This window comes from Mirounga angustirostris, unplaced genomic scaffold, assembly GCF_029215605.1.
Source record: "Mirounga angustirostris isolate CCGP_5_RB_7025 unplaced genomic scaffold, mMirAng1.0.hap1 SCAF_4, whole genome shotgun sequence".
NCBI lineage: Eukaryota > Metazoa > Chordata > Mammalia > Carnivora > Phocidae > Mirounga > Mirounga angustirostris.
The window spans coordinates 125944434-125963039 of record NW_026991712.1 but is presented as its reverse complement, the minus strand read 5'-3'; the positions used below and the strand labels follow the sequence as shown (position 1 = coordinate 125963039).

Below are 18606 nucleotides of genomic sequence, written 5' to 3'. Positions count from 1 at the left end.
ATATTAAAATTATTCTAAAGAATTAACAGATCCCCTTCTTCCCTCAGGACATCTGCTAACCTTAATTTGAGAAACATGGATTTTCAGGACTGAGTTGTTGTGAGAGATGGGGAAAAAGTTTGGTATAATGACTCAAAGATGTCTGGTTTGGATTAGAGTACATTATCCTATTTTCTGAAATCAGGAGTAAAAAAAAATGCTTTGAGTGAAAAGGATGAGTTTGTAAAATCTCACTTTGAGTTTCCCGCAGTACATTTTCTTTGTGGTAGACTGAGCTGCAGATATAAATTTGGAGGTCAACAACATCTACTGAAACCAAGAGAACAGATGTGGTCATTCAGGGAGAGCATGCAGAAAAGACGGCCAAGAAAAATAATAGCCTCAGAGAAAACAGTTCCTGGAAAGTAGCAGTTAGCAAAGAGGGAGAGAGGTACGTCAAAACAGAGGCGTGTTTTAAGAATGAAATGGTCAATGCCGTCAGATACTCTAAAAGGTCAAGTAAGATAAAGACTGAAAAGAGTTAATCGTATCTGATGATTAAGAAGTGATCAGAGTACAAGCAATTTCAGTGGAGTGAGGGCAAAGTCTGATCACAGTGAGCCTAAGAGCAAAGGGGGAAGTGAGGAAAAGCAGCCTATAATTCAAGATTATTTTTGCTTTGTTGTGAAGATGTCGCTGGAGGCCACTGCAAAGGTGGGACTTGAAAACAGTGTAAAAGATCTGGGCTTCGGACCACCCGTGAGCGGCACCAGATGGGGAGAAGGACAAGACCCAACAGGTAGCTTAAAAATAGAGATTCTAAGAATCGTTGAATCACTAAGCTGTACACCTGAAATTACGTTATTTACAATTCCGGTGTAATACGTTAATTACAGTGGAATTGAAAAAAAAAAAAGATCCTAGAAGAGTGAAGAGATTAGGGCAAGGGTCAAATAAAAAGAAGAGATTTCTTCGGAGTTTGGTGATGGGAAGTGGGTGAAGTTACACAGTAGGATGGGAAACTGAGGGAGCTCACACACTGAACAGAATGGCTTCGATTCTCTCTGTGGAATAAGCGGCAGGGTCCGCTGCAGAGACCAAGAACGGCGCATGACTTGGGGAGAGCGCTGGACACTTGGGAGAGAAAACTGCCCAGGGCAGCGGGGAGTAAAAAGGGTTGCTGAGGGCCGGCTGGCGCGTTCGACTATGAATTGAACACGGCACCAATCTCCAAACTTTCCCTTCCAAGTCCGCCGGGCAGGGGGTGAGGCGCCGGGAAGGCCGACGAAGGTCGACTTCTTCTTAAATGCCTATGCCCAGTGGCCGATCCTGTGCGAGAGCCTACCTCAGATTCGTGACAAGCACCAGAAAGGCCACCATGTTTGTATTCTACGACGTGTTGTTCTGTAGCTTCAGCATCTCAAGGCTCTTGCGGAAACCGAACCGTTTTTGTCTTGTTTTTGTTTTGTTTTTAAAGGCGGGGAGATTACACGCGGGAATGGGCCCAACTCTTCCTCTCCCCAGATCTCCCCGGAGGGAGGGCAGGTGGCCGCTGCGGTCCAGGCGCCTCCGCTCGCGGCGGAGGAGGGGGCCTCTGAGCCGGCGCCGCCGGGCGGAAGCACCGCTGCCATTGGCCCGGCGGCGGCTTTTACCTGACCGCAGCCCGGTGGCCCGAGCGCAAAGTCCGCGACGTTCAGCCGGACAGGCGGCGGTCAGCAGCGCAGGTGGCCCGCCGCCCTCGGCCAGGCAAGATGCTCCTGAGGTTTCGGAGAAAGGCGAGAGCCAAGTCCAAGGAGGCCGCCCAGCTGGTGAAGGCCGAGCCGGTGGGCGCGGGCGGCGGCGTTCTCCCGGACCCCCCGCCTCCCACACGCACGGTGGTCTTCCACGCGCAGCTGGCCCACGGCAGCCCCACGGGCCGAGTGGAGGATTTCGCCAGCATCCGGGAGCTCTACGCCAAGATCGCGGCAGTGTTTGAGATCTCAGCGTCTGAGGTAAGGGCTAGGAGCTCAGGCCCAGGCTGGCGCGCGCGGCGTCGCGCGCCCCCCGCGCGCCCCCCGCGCGCCCCCCGCGCGCCCCCCGCGCGCCCCCCGCGCGCCCCCCGCGCGCCCCCCGCGCGCCCCCCCGCGCGCCCCCCGCCTCTCCCACGTGCCGAGCCCGCTTAAATTGGCTCCGGCTGGCAGGGCGCCGCGGTGCCGAGCCCCACGTCGGATGCAGCGCGGAGTCAGCCTGCAGCGCCCCGGGCGAAGTGAGGAGGGGGGAGGTAAGTCCGGGACCCGAGAAAGTCGCGTTCCCCAGGCTCCTGGCTTCTGGGAAACCGGGGTCGACCTTTCTTCCTCATTTCTTCCGCATGCAAATGAGTATGCTTTAGTTGTCCCGGGGTTAGCCGTTCCGGGCTTAAGCGCCTCCCCGGAGTGGAGATATGACTGAGCACGTTAACACCCTCCACTTCATCTGGACTTTACTCTCCTTCCTCTGCTGGGGGGAGAGGGTCACGCGGAGCATCTCCCAGATTAAGGAAGGGTGAGAAAAGGGCCTGCCAGGTGATAGCAAACTGAGGTCCACTTAGCCCCTCAGATGTCTTGTCTAGCGCCAAACACCAGAGTCCCTTTGGTGGTATTCCCAAGAAGTTGATCATACCAAGGGTGCATAACGGAAGAGAATTATAGCTAACTCCATGGGATTAGTTAACAAAACTTTCAGAGGGAAGATCGACTCTCAATTTTTACACCCTGTCCTTTAAAAGGGGCTGAACTTCGCATTAGGTAGCTTGACTGCATGCGCGTTTGGAACTCGTTTGCTATGGGCGTGATGTAGAAAGCACTAGTTTATGTGGGTGTTTATGGGACTACTTTATTTATGCTTACCTGAGCGAACTGCAGATGCAAGAGAAGTTAGGCCAAGGAAATATTTTGTCCACATCTCAAAGAAAAGCATGAAATGTTGCCCTGGACTCCAGGGAGTGCAGAGAGCTAGCTGCCTTTGAATGGCACAGAGCTGCACTTGGATTTCTGTTCTTTAATGTTGTTTATCAGGTCTGCTCAAATAAAATGGAGGTCGCGGCAAAATTCCAAGGGGAGATGAAAGAGAGCTTGAAGTGTAACCTTTTGTGCTTTCAGGGTTCCCAGGCACTGAGGGGCAAATCACAAACCCATTTTGTGAATTATTTATGTTGACCTGGAGTAGTAACAGTGTTTCGCGTTCGTATGGGACATTTCAATTCAAAAAGCACTTTCACGGGAATAATGTCATTTTTTCTAGGAGAAGCAGGTGGCGTGTAGTTCATTGCGTAGCTGAGGACAGGATTTGGGAGACCCCTAAGCCTGGATGTGAGTCCAGGTTCTACCACTTACTGGCTCTGTGGCCTTGAACAAGTTTAACTTCCCTCACTTTCAGCCATGTATAAAACAGATGAGAAAGGGGGTGCCTGGCTGGCTCAGGTTGTAGAGCCTGTGACTCTTGGTCTCTGGGTGGTGAGTTCGAGCCCCACGTTGAGTGTGATTACTTAAAAATATGAATCTTGAAAAACAAAAAAACAACAAAAAACAATCCAGAGAGAACATCTACCTTGAAGGGTTGTAAAGACTGGAGTTCATATATAAACTTATCAGATTGCATGGTACATGGTCCACACTTAACAAATTGTAACTAGTATTACCAATACCTAGCAGTTAAGTGAGTTGCTGAGGCCTTGGCCAAGGTCACACAATTAGCAAGAAAAAAATCTGGGATGTTATTTAAACTTGGATCTTCTCGTTTCTAAGCTAAGTGAGCTTGTTAGCATACTTAACTGATAACTTTAAATGTCTCTTCTAGGGGCGCCTGGGTGGCTCAATTGGTTAAATGTCTCTTCTATAACCAGGGACTCCAGATTCAATTGCTTTGCATTAATAGCCTTCCTCATTATTCTGAGCTCAAGGTGCTTGACTTTATTTAATCCGGTTAATTCTGGAAGAAAAATATTGATATCACTGCTTCAGAGAGGAAACAGGCTTTGAGGTTCACAAACTTTTGCAAAATTATACATAGTAGCAGAGCCTGGGTTTATACCCAGGTGTGTGTTTTTTTTGTTTTCTGACTCCAAATTCCATGAACTTCTATTCTGTATTGCTTCCCAAGTTTTCCCGGGTGTCTGTGATAGCTTGGAAGCCATTGTCAGTGTTTTCAGTTTCCAATGCACTGAAATAGATAAAATTCTGAGATAGTGTAATCCTTCTATATCAAAGTTCATGTATTTTTATAACTCCAAATATATATATTAGTATACTTACGCATATAACCAACCTTAACGCAAGTTTTCCATTTGGATTAGGAATAGTTAAGTATGGGGCTCCTGGGTGGCTCAGATGATTAAGCATCTACCTTTGGCTCAGGTCATGATCCCAGGGTCCTGGTATCAAGCCCCACATTGGGCTCCTGGCTCAGTGGGGAGCCTGCTTCTCCCTCTCCCTCTGCCTCTCTCTGTATCTCTGTGTCTCAAATGAATAAGTAAAATCTTTAAAACAAAAAAAATAGTTAAGTATATCCAGGATAAAGCATTGGTCATCATAGTATAGTATGTCCTAAGTATCTCAATTAATTTTGAAACAAGTAATTTATTAAAACCACTCTGGTGAGATCCCATTTCTTGTCTCCTTTCCCCAGCAAGGGTAATTGTGGTATAAACTTTTGAGTTGTCAGTGGGAACAAAACAAATTTCCCCCCTCTTAATAGATTCAATAGATTGTTAGCTCAGAATTCCTGCCTTTTTTCTAGAGCAGTGGCTATAGGGTTATAAATAGCTCTGTATGGAGTTGAACCTTCTTTACTAAGGGTGAGGGGGGGAAGGGAAGGACTTGGCCTGACCTGATTTCAGGTGTGGCAGATTTACTGGGAGTTCATAATGTGCCCATGGCTGTGCTAGGCATGTAAGTAAGTCTACAGTGTAGTCGTTCCATCCTCCCCACAGCACTGAGGTAGGGGTTCTTTTCATTTTATAAAGCTAAGTGAGGCTCTAAGAAGTTAAGCAGCTTGCCCAGAGTCACTGAGCTGGTATGGGGCAGGGCCAGGATTTGAATGCAGGTTTCCTGGTTCCAAGTCCATTACATATCGGCTATGAGGTTTTAGGTAACTGCATTCAAATTTCAAATACAAACCCAGGAAACCTTTTTTTAAGATTTTATTTATTTACACAGAGAGAGCGAGAGCAGAGCACGGGGAGTGGGAGAGGGAGAAGCAGGCTTCCTGCCGAGCAGGGAGCTGATGTGGGGCTCGATCCTGGGACTCTGAGTCACCCAGACACCCCCAGGAAAACTTCTTTTTTAAAACAAAGGGTCTTTTCAATTAAAGCCTCAGACCCCACCACAAAAATATTGCCTCAAAAAAATGCTGTTGTGAAACTAATTTGAATTTCACCTATTTCAAGGTCCCTGAAGGAGGAAACTATGAATCTAAGCTATGAATCACTTGCAGCCTGTGATCATTACCTTGAAACAGATGGCCAATTATGCAGATATTTTTTTGAGCTGATATTTTTTTCTAAACAACTAAATGAACAGTTCAGTAAAAAGAAAGTAAATCTTGCCTAAAAGAGCAGTTAACTTTTGTAAATGCAGGGACACTTTTACAAAAAGTTTAGTACCGTCTTTTAAAATATTCAGGTTATACAGAGGAATTGATCATTAAACTCTTGAGCTTCAGTCGTAACATTTGTTGAAGGGGCATTTTGAATATATGACCGCTGTGATTGTTTGGCAGTAGTTTGTGCCCTGACATGTTTTCTTAGTTATCTTTTATGTGGAAAGACTGTAGAAAATGGTAATTCGAACAAGCTTTTAAGGAAATCAGTTTTGTAGTTAGATACCTCACATATCCAGGAAATGAAAGCTCATTGTCTTTAAAGATTTAATTATTGGGATGCCTGGGCAGCTCAGTTGGTTAAGCGTCTGCCTTGGGCTCAGGTCATGATCCTAGGGCCCTGGGATCGAGTTCTGCATGGGGCTCCCTGCTCAGCGGGGAGCCTGCTTCTCCCTCTGCCACTCCGCTTGCTTGTGCATGCTTGCTCTCTGACGAATAAAATCTAAAAAAAAAAAAAAAAAAATTTCCTTTGACTTGGTTGTATTCGTTCATATATATATAATACTAAATAGTTCATTGAATGGGTCAAGCAAATGTAGGCTCTTCTTTCTCAATACATAAAGCAGTCCAATAAAGCAGTATTCTTGGGAAGATGAGATTTTAATTTGAGAATTGTGATTTTAATTTCAAGCTTTATATACAACAGTTTATAAATAACAATTATGCTGTGATTTTTCTCAACAAATCTTCCCTTTTCACCTGCCCCTGTCTCCTGTTGTTACCCCATTTCTCTTTTCTAGCAAAACTCAAAAGTTGCTGTCTCCAGTGAGACATATCCTGTATCTTCTCTCTCTGATCAAAACTCTGATGGCTCCCCATCCCACTTACAGCAAAAGCCAAAATCTTACAATGGGCTATAGGCAGGCCCTTTTACCTCTCTAATATCCTTATTCCTTCTGCTCCAGCCAGTCTGGCCTCCTAGCTATTCCTTGAACTCTTGAGCCTTAGGGCTGTTGCTTTACCAGAGCCTTTTCCTGCAGAAGGCTGTTCCTTCTTTAAATCTGCTCAAATATCACCTTCTCAGTGAGGCTGGTACTGATCATCCCATTTAAAATTCCCCTCCTCAAAAAAAAAAAAAAAAAATTCCCCTCCTCACTTAATTTTCCTCCATAGCATATTCACATCCTATGTATATTTGTCTTTTTCCTCTCCCATGTAGTAGAATATAAGCTCCACAAAGGCAAGGATTTTGTCTATTTTGCTTACTGATATAGCCCCAGAGGGCCTAGAACCATACCTAAAATGTGATTGGAGCTCAAGTATTCATTGAATAAAAGAATCTTCACACAGTAGTTAAAATCCTGTAGCTTCAATATGCAGCTTTAGTACCAGTTACAGTAATATCTTATGTAGACGTTAACTTTTCCTGCTGTGGTGTGAAGAAAGACTTAGCTTTTGATGGAGGTAGGAATGAGGAGCATCGCTCCTACCTTGAAGTGGGTGGGGAGTAAGAGGGTAAAATATGGACACGAAAAGGGTATGGAAAGTATGGAAACTGATTTGTGTGCAATTCTTTCATCTCTAAAAATTCCAGGAATTATGAAGTTGGGGGCTCTGTTTACAAGCAGAATTGTTTCCTAGCTGAACTAGTGTATGGGGAGCTGCCTTGTAAAGCTTCCCAGAAACTGCTTCCTTCTCAAGTTGCTGGCATCAGTGCTGAGCTCTTGTGAAAGTCAATATTCTGTATTTATGTGGCACTTCTGGAGAACATGAACTGCACTGCAGACTTTATCATTTCCCAGCAATGCAGATAACTGGCAAGTGGAACCGTGTCTTTCTGCTTCACAATGGGAAATCCAGGAAGACTAGAGCAAAATGAGGTGTACCGACTTGCATACGGTCCCTCCTAGGAACAACAAAAACACACCAAATGAAGGAATTTAGGAATCCAGTGTGAATTTTAGCATTGAGCTATGAGGACTGTGAAGCAGGCCCAACGGAACTGAATAGAAAGAGTTTAAGAGTGAGAAGAGCAGCCCCTGCCATCTGGGAGCTGGCTTGACACTCACTGGTAGGAGTTGGCTTCTCGTTTTGGGCATAAATGGTCTCACAGAACCTCAAAATCCAGTAAGAGCATTCTGTGACTGATGGGGCAAGTCAAAAGTAAGACTACCTGGGGGCGTGTGGCTGGCGCAATTGGAAGAGCCTGTGACTCTTGATCTTGAGGTTGTAAGTTCAAGCCCCATGTTGTGTGTGAAGATTACTTTAAAAGAAAATCTTGGGTGCCTGGCTGGCTCAGTTGGAAGAGCATGTGACTCTTGATCTCAGGGTTGTGAATTCGAGCCTCACATTGGGTGTAGAGATTACTTAAATAAAACTTGAAAATCTTTTTTTTTTTTTAAGATTTTATTTATTTATTTGACAGAGACACAGTGAGAGAGGGAACACAAGCAGGGGGAGCGGGAGAGGGAGAAGCAGGCTTCCCACTGAGCAGGGAGCCCGATGTGGGGCTCGATCCCAGGACCCTGGGATCATGACCTGAACTGAAGGCAGACGCTTAACTGACTGAGCCACCCAGGCGCCCCAAAACTTGAAAATCTTAAAAACAAACAAACAAACAAAAAAAAAACAAAACAAAAAACTAAAAACATCACTCTGTAATCCTGTCCGGACAGAAACTAAAACATGAACGTTTTTCACACCACAAAAATGACCAGGTGTCCCCCTTGCTCCCCAGACGAGATGACTGATACAAATGACTGCTGTTCCTTCAGTAATCATAGCTTTAGCTTTGATAATTTCTCCCGCCTTAGAGATAGGTTTACTAAGATAGCCCTAGAATTGCCTCACTTCCTGATGGCACCCTATCCAGAGCAAACCCATGTTTCCTTGCACGTGCTCCCAAATCCTTCCTAGCATCCTCCTACTAAGACCCCTCCATGGTTCCCCTCGGCATGCTGTCTCCCTTGATGCAAGGAACAATAAACTAGAGGTGAGAAGTACTGCTGGTCCTTGGCTGGAGGGCATTGACCGTTGTTACTGTTAGATTATTACTATACTGACTCTAAAGAGGCACCCAGAATGATTTTTCTGATCTTGCCCATCTTCTTTTTTAATATTTTGATGGTCTGATCATGCCTATTAGAAACCTTCAGGGCTCTCAGTTACTCCCTGTCTTATTCCTTGCTGGCTGCTATAACAGTATCCCTATCTGGGTAGCTTTTCAACAACATAAATTTATTGCTCACAGTTCTAGGGGCTGGTGCATGACCGCCTTCTGGTGAGGCCCTCTTCCTGGTTCATTGTTGGCACCTTCTTGCTGTATCCCCACAGGGTGGGGAGGTGCTGTAATCTCTCTGGAATGTCTGATAAGGCACTAATCCCATTCACAAGGTCTACCCTCAAGGCTTAAGCAACTTCCAAAGGCCCTATCTAATAATGCCATCCCCTGTGGGGATTCAACATTTGAATTTTGGAGGGGGAACACAAATATTCAGGCAAAAGTACTTACAAATAACCCCCACCAGCTAAACAATGTCTCTTATTCCTCCCTCTTGAGTCCTGTCCTTTGCCTGCTGCTCTAATCTCCTTTCCTAACCATCCCCTCTATATTACGGAATATTTAACTGTTCATTTCTCTGTGCCTTTTCTACGGTTCTCATTTTTTTTTAATTTTTATTTTTTAAGTAGGCTCCACACCCAGTGTGGAGCCCAGCACAGGGCTTGAACTCATGACCCTGAGATCAAGACTTGAGATTGAGTTGGATGTTTAACTGGCTGAGCCACCTAGGTGCCCCATGCTGTTCTCATTTCTGATAACTCTTATTTAACTCTCCAGTCTCAATTGTCACCTCCTCCAAGAAGCCTTCCTTGTGAATCCATCAGTCTAGATTAGGTATAATATCCACTATTGCATGATTTTAACCTAGCATTAGCACACTGAATTGAATTTAGTTATTCCTCTCTCCCAGGACGGTTGGGGGGGGGGAGGGAGGGCTTGGACTTTTTTTTTTTCTTTAAAAAATTTTTTTTTTCTTAAGATTTTATTTATTTGCGAGAGAGACAATGAGAGACAGAGAGCATGAGAGGGAGGAGGGTCAGAGGGAGAAGCAGACTCCCTGCTGAGCAGGGAGCCCGATGTGAGACTCGATCCCGGGACTCCAGGATCATGACCTGAGCCGAAGGCAGTCGCTTAACCAACTGAGCCACCCAGGCGCCCCTTTTTTTTTCTTTTTTAAATCTTGTCTCTAGAGTAGCTAGATGGTTTAGCTGCTCGGTGAAAGTCTGATAAATAAAACTAAATGGTGGCTACAGTAGGAACTGAAGATGTAGATTGTGAGACTATAAATGTCTTTGAAGCTGTATAGATTTTATTCTGTAAGCAATGAAAAGAACTCAAATGTTTTTCAGCAGAGGAATGCTCCCTGACGTCTGTTTTATAAAGTAGAAATACAATTTATCAAGGGGTGCCTGGGTGGCTCAATCGTTAGGTGTCTGCCTTTGGCTCAGGTCATGATCCCAGGATCCTGGGATCGAGCCCCACATCGGGCTCCCTGCTTGGCGGGAAGCCTGCTTCTCCCTCTCCCACTCCCCCTGCTTGTGTTCCCTCTCTGGCTGTCTCTCTCTCTCTGTGTCAAATAAATCTTTAAAAAAAAAAAAAATACAATTTACCATTCATTTGCTATGTTTGTCTTGTTAGTGTTTTGTAAGTTGAATAGGATATTTTCTGGAATTGTACAGTACCATCTGATAAGTTCTAAATATATTACAATCATTATATATGCTTACTATCCCTCGAGGGCATCAGCTTTTTTTTAAAGCTTCATTTTTAGATGAAAAACTCAAAACAAAACCAATAACTTATTTTGAGAAGCGCTAGAATCTAAGCAGCTGCCTTGTAGACCTCTTTGCTATCAGGAACATAAGAAATGAATAAAACTGTTTTGTTTGTTTTGTTGCTGGAAATCACCTGAAGTTAGCATGTGAACAATCCTAGAGTAAAGTCTGAACCCCTGGGCAGAAGCCAACCACTCTCCTAGCCTGCTACGTCAGAGGCTGATGGCTGGTCTTTTTGCCTTCCCTCACTCCCTCCCACCACTCCCATCCTGAGAGGACATGAAAGGCTCTTGCAAATTTCTAGAGATGGAACACTCATATTACCTTAGGCAATTTGTATGTATGTATGTGTTTGTATCAGGATGTATAGGGAGTTAAAGAAGCTCAGGACAGCTTCTGCAGCTGGGTAGTCACGTTCCATGGAGAACTGTAGAATCCTTCATGCTGTCCAGGTGAAAGCAGTAGCTTTAGACTTTGGAGAACCAAGAGCAAGTCTGTTAATCCTTCACATTGCATTTCAGCCTCTCTTTCTCTCCTCCCCCCTCCCCCCTCCCCCACCCGAACTTCTCTTCTTGACTGAATAATGCCTCTCATCCTTTTGATTTTGCTCCTTTAAGGTTCTATTGTCTCATCTCTGTGTCTTTTTTTTGTTACCGCTCTATTTTCTGTGCCCCAGTGTGTCTCAAATTCAGCCTCCCTGAGAGTGAGTCTCTGTGTTGACAAGTCTGGGTACAGAACAGGTGGGACAGGACCTGTGAGCCTGTGGATCAGGGGCTCATCTCTGGTCTAGCCTGTGGGGCATGTGGAACAAAGGCAGGTGAGTGGTAGTTAAGAAGTCATGTTGGAGAGGATTGTGGGCATGACAGGTGTTCTGAAGACTACTTTAATTAGGGGAATGGTAGATATCTTCCATGGCCTGTCCAGACTGAAACTATTTTCAGTTCCCTATGACTTTTTTTTTTTAGCACATTTTTAAAAGTAAGCTTTACACCCAGCATGGGGCTTGAATTCACAACCTCAAGATCAAGAGTTGCATGCTCTACCAACTGAGCCAGTCAGGCACCTTCCCCCCCCCCCCAACACTGCTACCCTCCTTGATATTTATGCATTGTTCTCCCCAGTACCTGGGAATCTTTCTCCTTCTCCTTCCCTATTAACTGTGTTAAAAGATGAACTGAGGTATGTTAAAAATCCTAAGGGTTTATTTGAGCAAAATCGATTGGAATTGAACCGTGCCAAACCAGAAGTGATTAGAAGTGTTCCACAGATAGGAACTAGGGGCAAGGTTTTTATAGAGGAGATGTGGAAACTAAAGCAAAGAAAATTTTTGTTTGCATTATTTAGGAAAGCCTTGTTCACTGCGATTGGTTATCTCTAGGTTTTGTATTCTTAACCCTGAGGCATTTACAGGTTTATATTTTCATTTGCTTACGTGGGCTGCTGAGATACTAGAACCACCTCAGTCTAAGAGCCTCTTTAATTAACTTTTACTTACACTCCGGAGTCACTACCCAGAGCTTCCCTCACCTCCCCCATCTGCACCCCCAGCTCAAGGTTTCTTGCCTCTCCTCTGAGCTTCCACAACTCTTACAGACGGAATGATAACTGTTGACTTACTGTCCTTTCCATAAGATTGAGAGCTGCTCTAGGCAGGTACTAGCAGTTAGCATGAAGTAAATTTTTTTTCATTTTTAACTTTTTATTATGGAAAACTTAAATACATGCAAAAGAAAATAGTGTTATACCTCCCAGGTGCCCAGCTTCAACAATTATCAGCACTTGCCAATATTTTTTTATCCTCATTTAAAAAAGTATTAAATATAGAACAACTAGATAAAAGCACATAAAACAAATGTACAACTTAATGGATAAGTTGAACATCCTTGTAACCACACTCATGTCAGAAGATAGTCCTTGCCAGCCAACTCAGAACCTTCCAAACGCCTCCTCCCATCTGTCCCCCACAAGTAACCACTATCCTGACTTACAGTAATTAATCCCTTAAAATTTTATCGCCTAAATGTGTTTTCCTAAACACCATAATCTAATTTTGGCTGCTTTTAATTGTCTTTTGAGTCTTTTTTAATGTATGGGTTCCTTCCATTCTGTTTTTTCCCCTTCCAATTATTTGTTGAAGAAGCCAGATAATTTATTTTGTGTAGTTTTTCAGTTTGTATTTTGCTGCTTGCATCCCTGAAGTGTAGCTTATCCCCTGTCATTGTATTTCTTGTAAATTGATAGTTGTACCTTAAGACTTAAGCAGATGAGGTTTGATTCCTAGTCCCCCACCCCCCCATGAGACAATATCAAAAGTATAGTTAAAATTTTTACTGGTTGGGGCGCTTGGGTGGCTCAGTCGTTAAGCATCTGCATTCGGCTCAGGTCATGATCCCAGGGTCCTGGGATCGAGCCCCACATCGGGCTCCCTGCTCCGCGGGAAGCCTGCTTCTCCCTCTCCCACTCCCCCTGCTGTGTTCCCTCTCTCACTGTGTCTCTCTCTGTCAAATAAATTCTTTATAAAAAAAAAATAACGTTTTTACTGGTTGAACTAATGAAATCCACAGGGAAAATAGGTAAATTTTTACCTTTTAGGATGGCTTCAATATTCCTCCTGGAATAGAAGCTAGCCCATTGTGAAAAGTCTCTTCTGTGTTGTTGTGCAGTGAAGCAATGATGACTTTCTACAACTTTTGAATATATGGCTAGAACTATTTGGGGACCCTTTATCCCAGATAAATCTTGCTAGCCATACACTTGGCAGAGCCAGATGGACTCCTTCCTACATTGGAATGCTAGCAAGAATTTTAATTCTTCAAAAGAAACCTCTGGGGAGATATTTCTTCCTGCTTATGTGTATAGAGAACCAAGTACTTAGGGAAAAGGTTGATGCCTTTAACAAGAGGTGTTTATCGTATAAAAAATGCATATTTTCATCATTTGTACATGTTATGAATTTATAGCAAGGCGAGTATAATAGTTTTAAAATAGAAGATACAGGTATTAGGCCTACTGAATCTCATTAGAAGACTTTGATTATGACTTTGCCAGTCACTGCTCCAAATCTTGAGATACATCAGTGAGCAGAAGCACATGTAGAGGAACAGATTCAATTCTTTTTTTTTTTTTTTTTAACTATTACTATTTTAAGTAAACTCTACCCCCCAGCATGGGGCTTGAACTCATGACCCCCGAGATCGAGTCACTTGCTCTACTGACTGAGCCAGCTAGGCACCCCTCAACCTTTTTTTTTTTTAATGGCTAAAATCCAGGATGATCCTGTAGATCATATCCATCTGTAAAAGTTCTCAAGTTGTAGTGTTAACTTTATGTGGCCTTAAAGGGATACACAGTAACAAGGTTGAGGAAATGATAATTCTGTTTCCATTCTTGAACCAATTCACATATCCACATACTGCGTTAATATAGTAGTAGTTTCTGTTATTGGCATTAACACCATGTCCTTGGTGATCCAGGTCCAGAATCTTAATTTAACTTCTTGCAACTTCTCACATTTGATACTAGCGGTTTGTTCTGGGTGTGGCTAGGTATTAGGTGCTGGTCATGATTCCTGTTACTCTTTCTCCTGTTTTCTTTATACTTCCCCCTTCCTATCTTTATGTGGAGGTGAGTTGGGAAAGGGAAACCTATCTTGAGAACGAAGGGAATTTTTGTTGAATATCTGCCCTTATCCTTTAACCAATGCCATCCTATTAGAAATGGCAGTTCCTACCCAAAGCCCTAGAGATGACTACAAATGGCAACTGGAGCTCAGAGCAAAAGTAAATTATTCAAGTCACACAGTCTAAAGGGATGTCTTTTTTTTTTTTTTTATAAAGATTTTATTTATTTGACAGAGACAGCGAGAGAGGGAACACAAGCAGGGGGAGTGGGAGAGGGAGAAGCAGGTTTCCTGCTGATCAGGGAGCCTGATGTGGGGCTCAATCCCAGGACCCTGGGATCATGACCTGAGCCGAAGGCAGACCCCTAAGGACCGAGCTACCCAGGTACCCAGAGGGATTTTTTTTTTTTTTTAAAGATTTTATTTATTTATTTGACAGAGAGAGAAATAGCGAGAGCAGTAACACAAGCAGGGGGAATGGGAGAGGGAGAAGCAGGCTTCTTGCGGAGCAGGGAGCCCGATGTGGGACTCGATCCCAGGACCCTGGGATCATGACCTGAGCCGAAGGCAGACGCTTAACGACTGAGCCACCCAGGCGCCCAGAGAGGGATGTCTTTGGTCTTGGGTTTGTCTGGACCCAAAGCCGATACCTTTTCCTTTTACACAAGTGGTTCCTAACCTTATTGGGCTCAAAGTAACACCATGTTTTATTACCCTGAAATAAAAATTTATACCTACCTATATATGTAATTGAAAAAAAATATTCCTTAACTCTAATATTCATTTTTTGGGAGAGCAGGCACATGTGCATGCAGGGGGTGGGGAGGGGCAGAGGGGGAGAAAATCTCCAGTAGATGCCCCACCAAGTGTGGAGCCCCATGCAGGGCTTGATCTCATGACCTGAGTGAGCCGAAATCAAGTGTCAGATGCTTAACCGACTGAGCCACCCAGGTACCCCTTAACTCTAATATTAGAAACAAATATGGATTTCAACATGGGGAGAAGTATCTTAGAAGACCTAATGAAGCAGTTAGGTGCTTGTACCTATTTGTAGTGAATAAGTTTGGATTTAAAGAATAAGACAATATTCAACTGAATGTTGTTGACTTTCTTTACATAATGTATAAAGAAATAAGGGATAAATAATATTTGTAGATGTTTGTAGAATTACTGTAATGTAGCAATAGGAGCAGATACTTGAATTTTCAGCGTAAAATATAACGTGAATAGCATTGTCATGAATGACTTGATTTTCTGAAATGATAAATAGTTCTTGGTAAAGTTCTGCACAAACAGGTAAGTCTTTTCCTTGATTTACATGGTAATTGCAGTCCAGGAAATTGATAACCAAAAATACTTTGTAGCAGAGCTAGGGTTTAGGCTTAAATCTTTTTGTTTTCCTCTTCCCAATGTGAATATCTGGGAGGACATTTGAAAATCATATGGAATGCCAAACAGCTCTTAACTGAGCTGGGCTTCTGTGTTAGAGTTCATACAGTATCCCTACATCAGTGGTGTCACACAATCATTGTAACAACCAGAAAAGCCTCCACAAAATTTCAAATTGTTTCATTAGGGCCAATATCACCCCTGCCCGCCAGCAACATTGCTTTATAACCAGTTGCTTGAGATTAAGTACTTTACCTATGCTGTGAAGTTAGGTGGTAAGAGGAAAAAAAATGGGAAAGCAAGAAGGGAAAAACCAGTGGAAAGACTAGTTGGTTTTGTACAGTTTTAGGATTAATTTTATAGGATTGTAATTATGCAGAGTGGAGAGTGGTTTGTTAAGTTTGTGATATTTTAGGCTTTTATAATATCTCAAAGCAACACATGTTGCTGTGGCTATTTGACAGGTTCACAGGGTCCTGTGACAGATGGGGAGTCAAGGTGGCATGATAGAAAAGCTTTCAGGTCCATACGATGGGGGTGGGTTTCAGGGTAGAGTGCCATGCCCTGGGTTTGACTCCTGGAAATGCCACCTTCTAGCCTAAATTTTCTCACTGGCAAAATGTACAAATAATACCTGCCTTATGGGATTTGTTGTAAGAATTGGATTAAATAGCATGTTAGGTATCTAGAACAATGATTCAATAAATATTTTTTAAGATTTTATTTATTTATTTGACAGAGAGAGACACAGCGAAAGAGGGAACACAAGCAGAGGGAGTGAGAGAGGGAGAAGCAGGCTTCCCGCGGAGCAGGGAGCCTGATGTGGGGCTCGATCCCAGGACCCTGGGATCATGACCTGAGCCAAAGGCAGATGCTTAACAACTGAGCCACTGAGGTGCCCCAATATGCTTTCCTTTTCTTTAAACAAGGTGAATTTTTTTTTTTACAACTTTTTGGATACTTTTTGTAATTTTTAAATTTTTCTCATCTAAATCTGTACATTTTTCATTCTCCTACCCTTGGCCAAATCCCTCCAAATAAGGAAAACACATATAAAAGTGTATCCCTATACGTGATCCTCAAACTAAGTTATCTCAGTGTGGAATTCTGTGTTATAGTAACTAATCTGGACCTTTCTGAGGAGGGCTTCTGCAATAAAGTTTAGTATAAACCTAATAAATGATTTAAATCAACAAAATTGAAGATCTCAGTTAAACTTGAGAGATAATAAAACATACCAATTTATTTAGAATTGCTTTGTGTTGCACTTGTCAATGTTTATTTCTCATGTGCCAAAAATAACTCTTTAATAATATCCATATTTCTTTGTGTCCTATTTCTAGGCATAGAGAATACCTGCGGCAGAATTTGTCTCAGCATATAATTGTATTTTTACCTCTTCTCTCACTGGACATGTAGAGCTCATTTTCAACTCTCCGCACACTCAAGTCTCCTAGGATCTTAATTGTGCTGAAGTCCTAGACACTGATATTTGCTTCCAAGAAGCTTCTAGGGAAGATTACTTAGATGTTAAAGGATAGAGAAAGAACTCTACCCTTGCTTTTCTTCAACATCCAAGCTTATCTTTTTCTTTTTATCCCATGCTGTCTTTAGTCATTCTATTCTGAAATGGGAATATGCTTATTTGATCAGCTTAATAGACGATCTATTATAAATAGGTGGCCATATAATTTATAGTCCAAATCCAGACACTTTAGAGAGTTATGGGGATGATATTAAGAATTACTCTGATGGGGTGGTGGGGGGAGCCTGGCTGGCTTAGTTGGTATAGCATGAGATTCTTGATCATAGAGTCTTTTTTTTTTTTTTTTTTTTTTTTTAAAGATTTATTTATTTATTTGAGAGAGAGAGAATGAGAGACAGAGAGCATGAGAGGGAGGAGGGTCAGAGGGAGAAGCAGACTCCCTGCCGAGCAGGGAGCCCGATGCGGGACTCGATCCCGGGACTCCAGGACCATGACCTGAGCCGAAGGCAGTCGCTTAACCAACTGAGCCACCCAGGCGCCCCTTGATCATAGAGTCTTGAGATCAAGCCCCACACTGGGCATGCAGGCTACTTAAAAACAATTACTCTGGGACAACAGTGGTAAATTGGGACCTGGAGTCTGCCTAATTGTAACCAAATTGCCTACTAGAAAAGGAGAAAGAAGAGAAGGGTAAGTTTCATACATTTGCCAATTAAATACCAACAATATACAAACCAGTTTCCTGGGCAGTAAGGAAGTTTTTGAATTATAGGCATTTGGGGAGGGGGTGGGGAGAGGATAGTGTGGTTATAAAAATAGAAGCAGAGCGTGAGGGCGCAGTGTCAGCACCAAGCCTGGAGCCAGGAAATGCTGGTACTCCTCGTCCTGGCTCTGGCTGGGTGACACATTCCTGGGAGTCGAGGATAGAACCCCGGGGTAGCCTGACTGCTTCTTCAGGAAGCTTCCTGACACTGCTGGGTTCTCCTCCCCTCTTTAACTGCTCTGCCTGCTCCTGTCCCAGGAGTTTTATAGGCAGGAATGGCAGTAATGTTGGCAAGCAGAGATGGGAAGAAGCTGCTTAGAGCAGGGGAGCAGGAACTAGTAATAAACTACTCCAGCCAGGGTTGTGCCTATGTGTCTGAGTCTGTGACATCATTCTGTTCTTGGCAGCTCCTTTCCACCTTTTCCCAGTCTCTGTTCCCAGGGATCTCTATCCCTGGGGTTGGAGATGGTTCAGGATTAAGCAACCTGCACCTAGAAGAATCCTCACGCACACCCAGCCACCCACGCACACGCACGCATGCACTCTCACACATATACTCCCTCTAAATTCAGGACTGCCCTTGTGTCACACCGGCCCTACGCATAGAAGTGTTTTGTTTTTTTTTCTTTATTGTTTCTCAAACTTGCTAATGAACGATTTAAGTGTCTAAGGTGGTTGATGAGTTTGCCTTCCCCCCAATCCTTTGTCCCCTCTCATCTAGGGAACCCTGTAGTATACTTTCTTCTGTCACCTTTCACCCTATCACCTTGTACATTTTCCTGTCTTTCCATGTGTCCTAGTTTAGAATAAAAATCAGTTTCAGTCTTTCTCTCAAGATGTTTATAGCTTCTCAAATGGCCCACTTTTTTCTTAAAGTGCTCCTCTCTTTCAGAATTTGTTCTAGGAAATAGTAAGGAATAGACCACCTTCCCCTGTCCCTCCCACTTGACACCTCCCTGGCTCACCATGCTTGCTTTCCAA

General features: G+C 43.5%; 1 protein-coding gene across 4 annotated transcripts in view; it reads left to right on the top strand.

Annotated features, from left to right (window-relative positions):
* Positions 1-493: 493 nt before the first annotated feature.
* GIPC2 (GIPC PDZ domain containing family member 2) overlaps positions 494-18606 on the top strand; it is a 346096-nt gene continuing 327983 nt past the window's right edge. Inside the window, exon 1 of one of the 4 annotated variants that reach the window (XM_064588939.1) lies at positions 494-1970. In XM_064588939.1, coding sequence (XP_064445009.1) covers positions 1731-1970 — 240 coding nt within the window. In that variant the 5' untranslated portion in view covers positions 494-1730. The remainder of the gene's footprint in view (positions 1971-18606) is intronic. The other 3 variants (XM_064588940.1, XM_045897337.3, XM_045897336.3) reach the window with 3 other exon arrangements.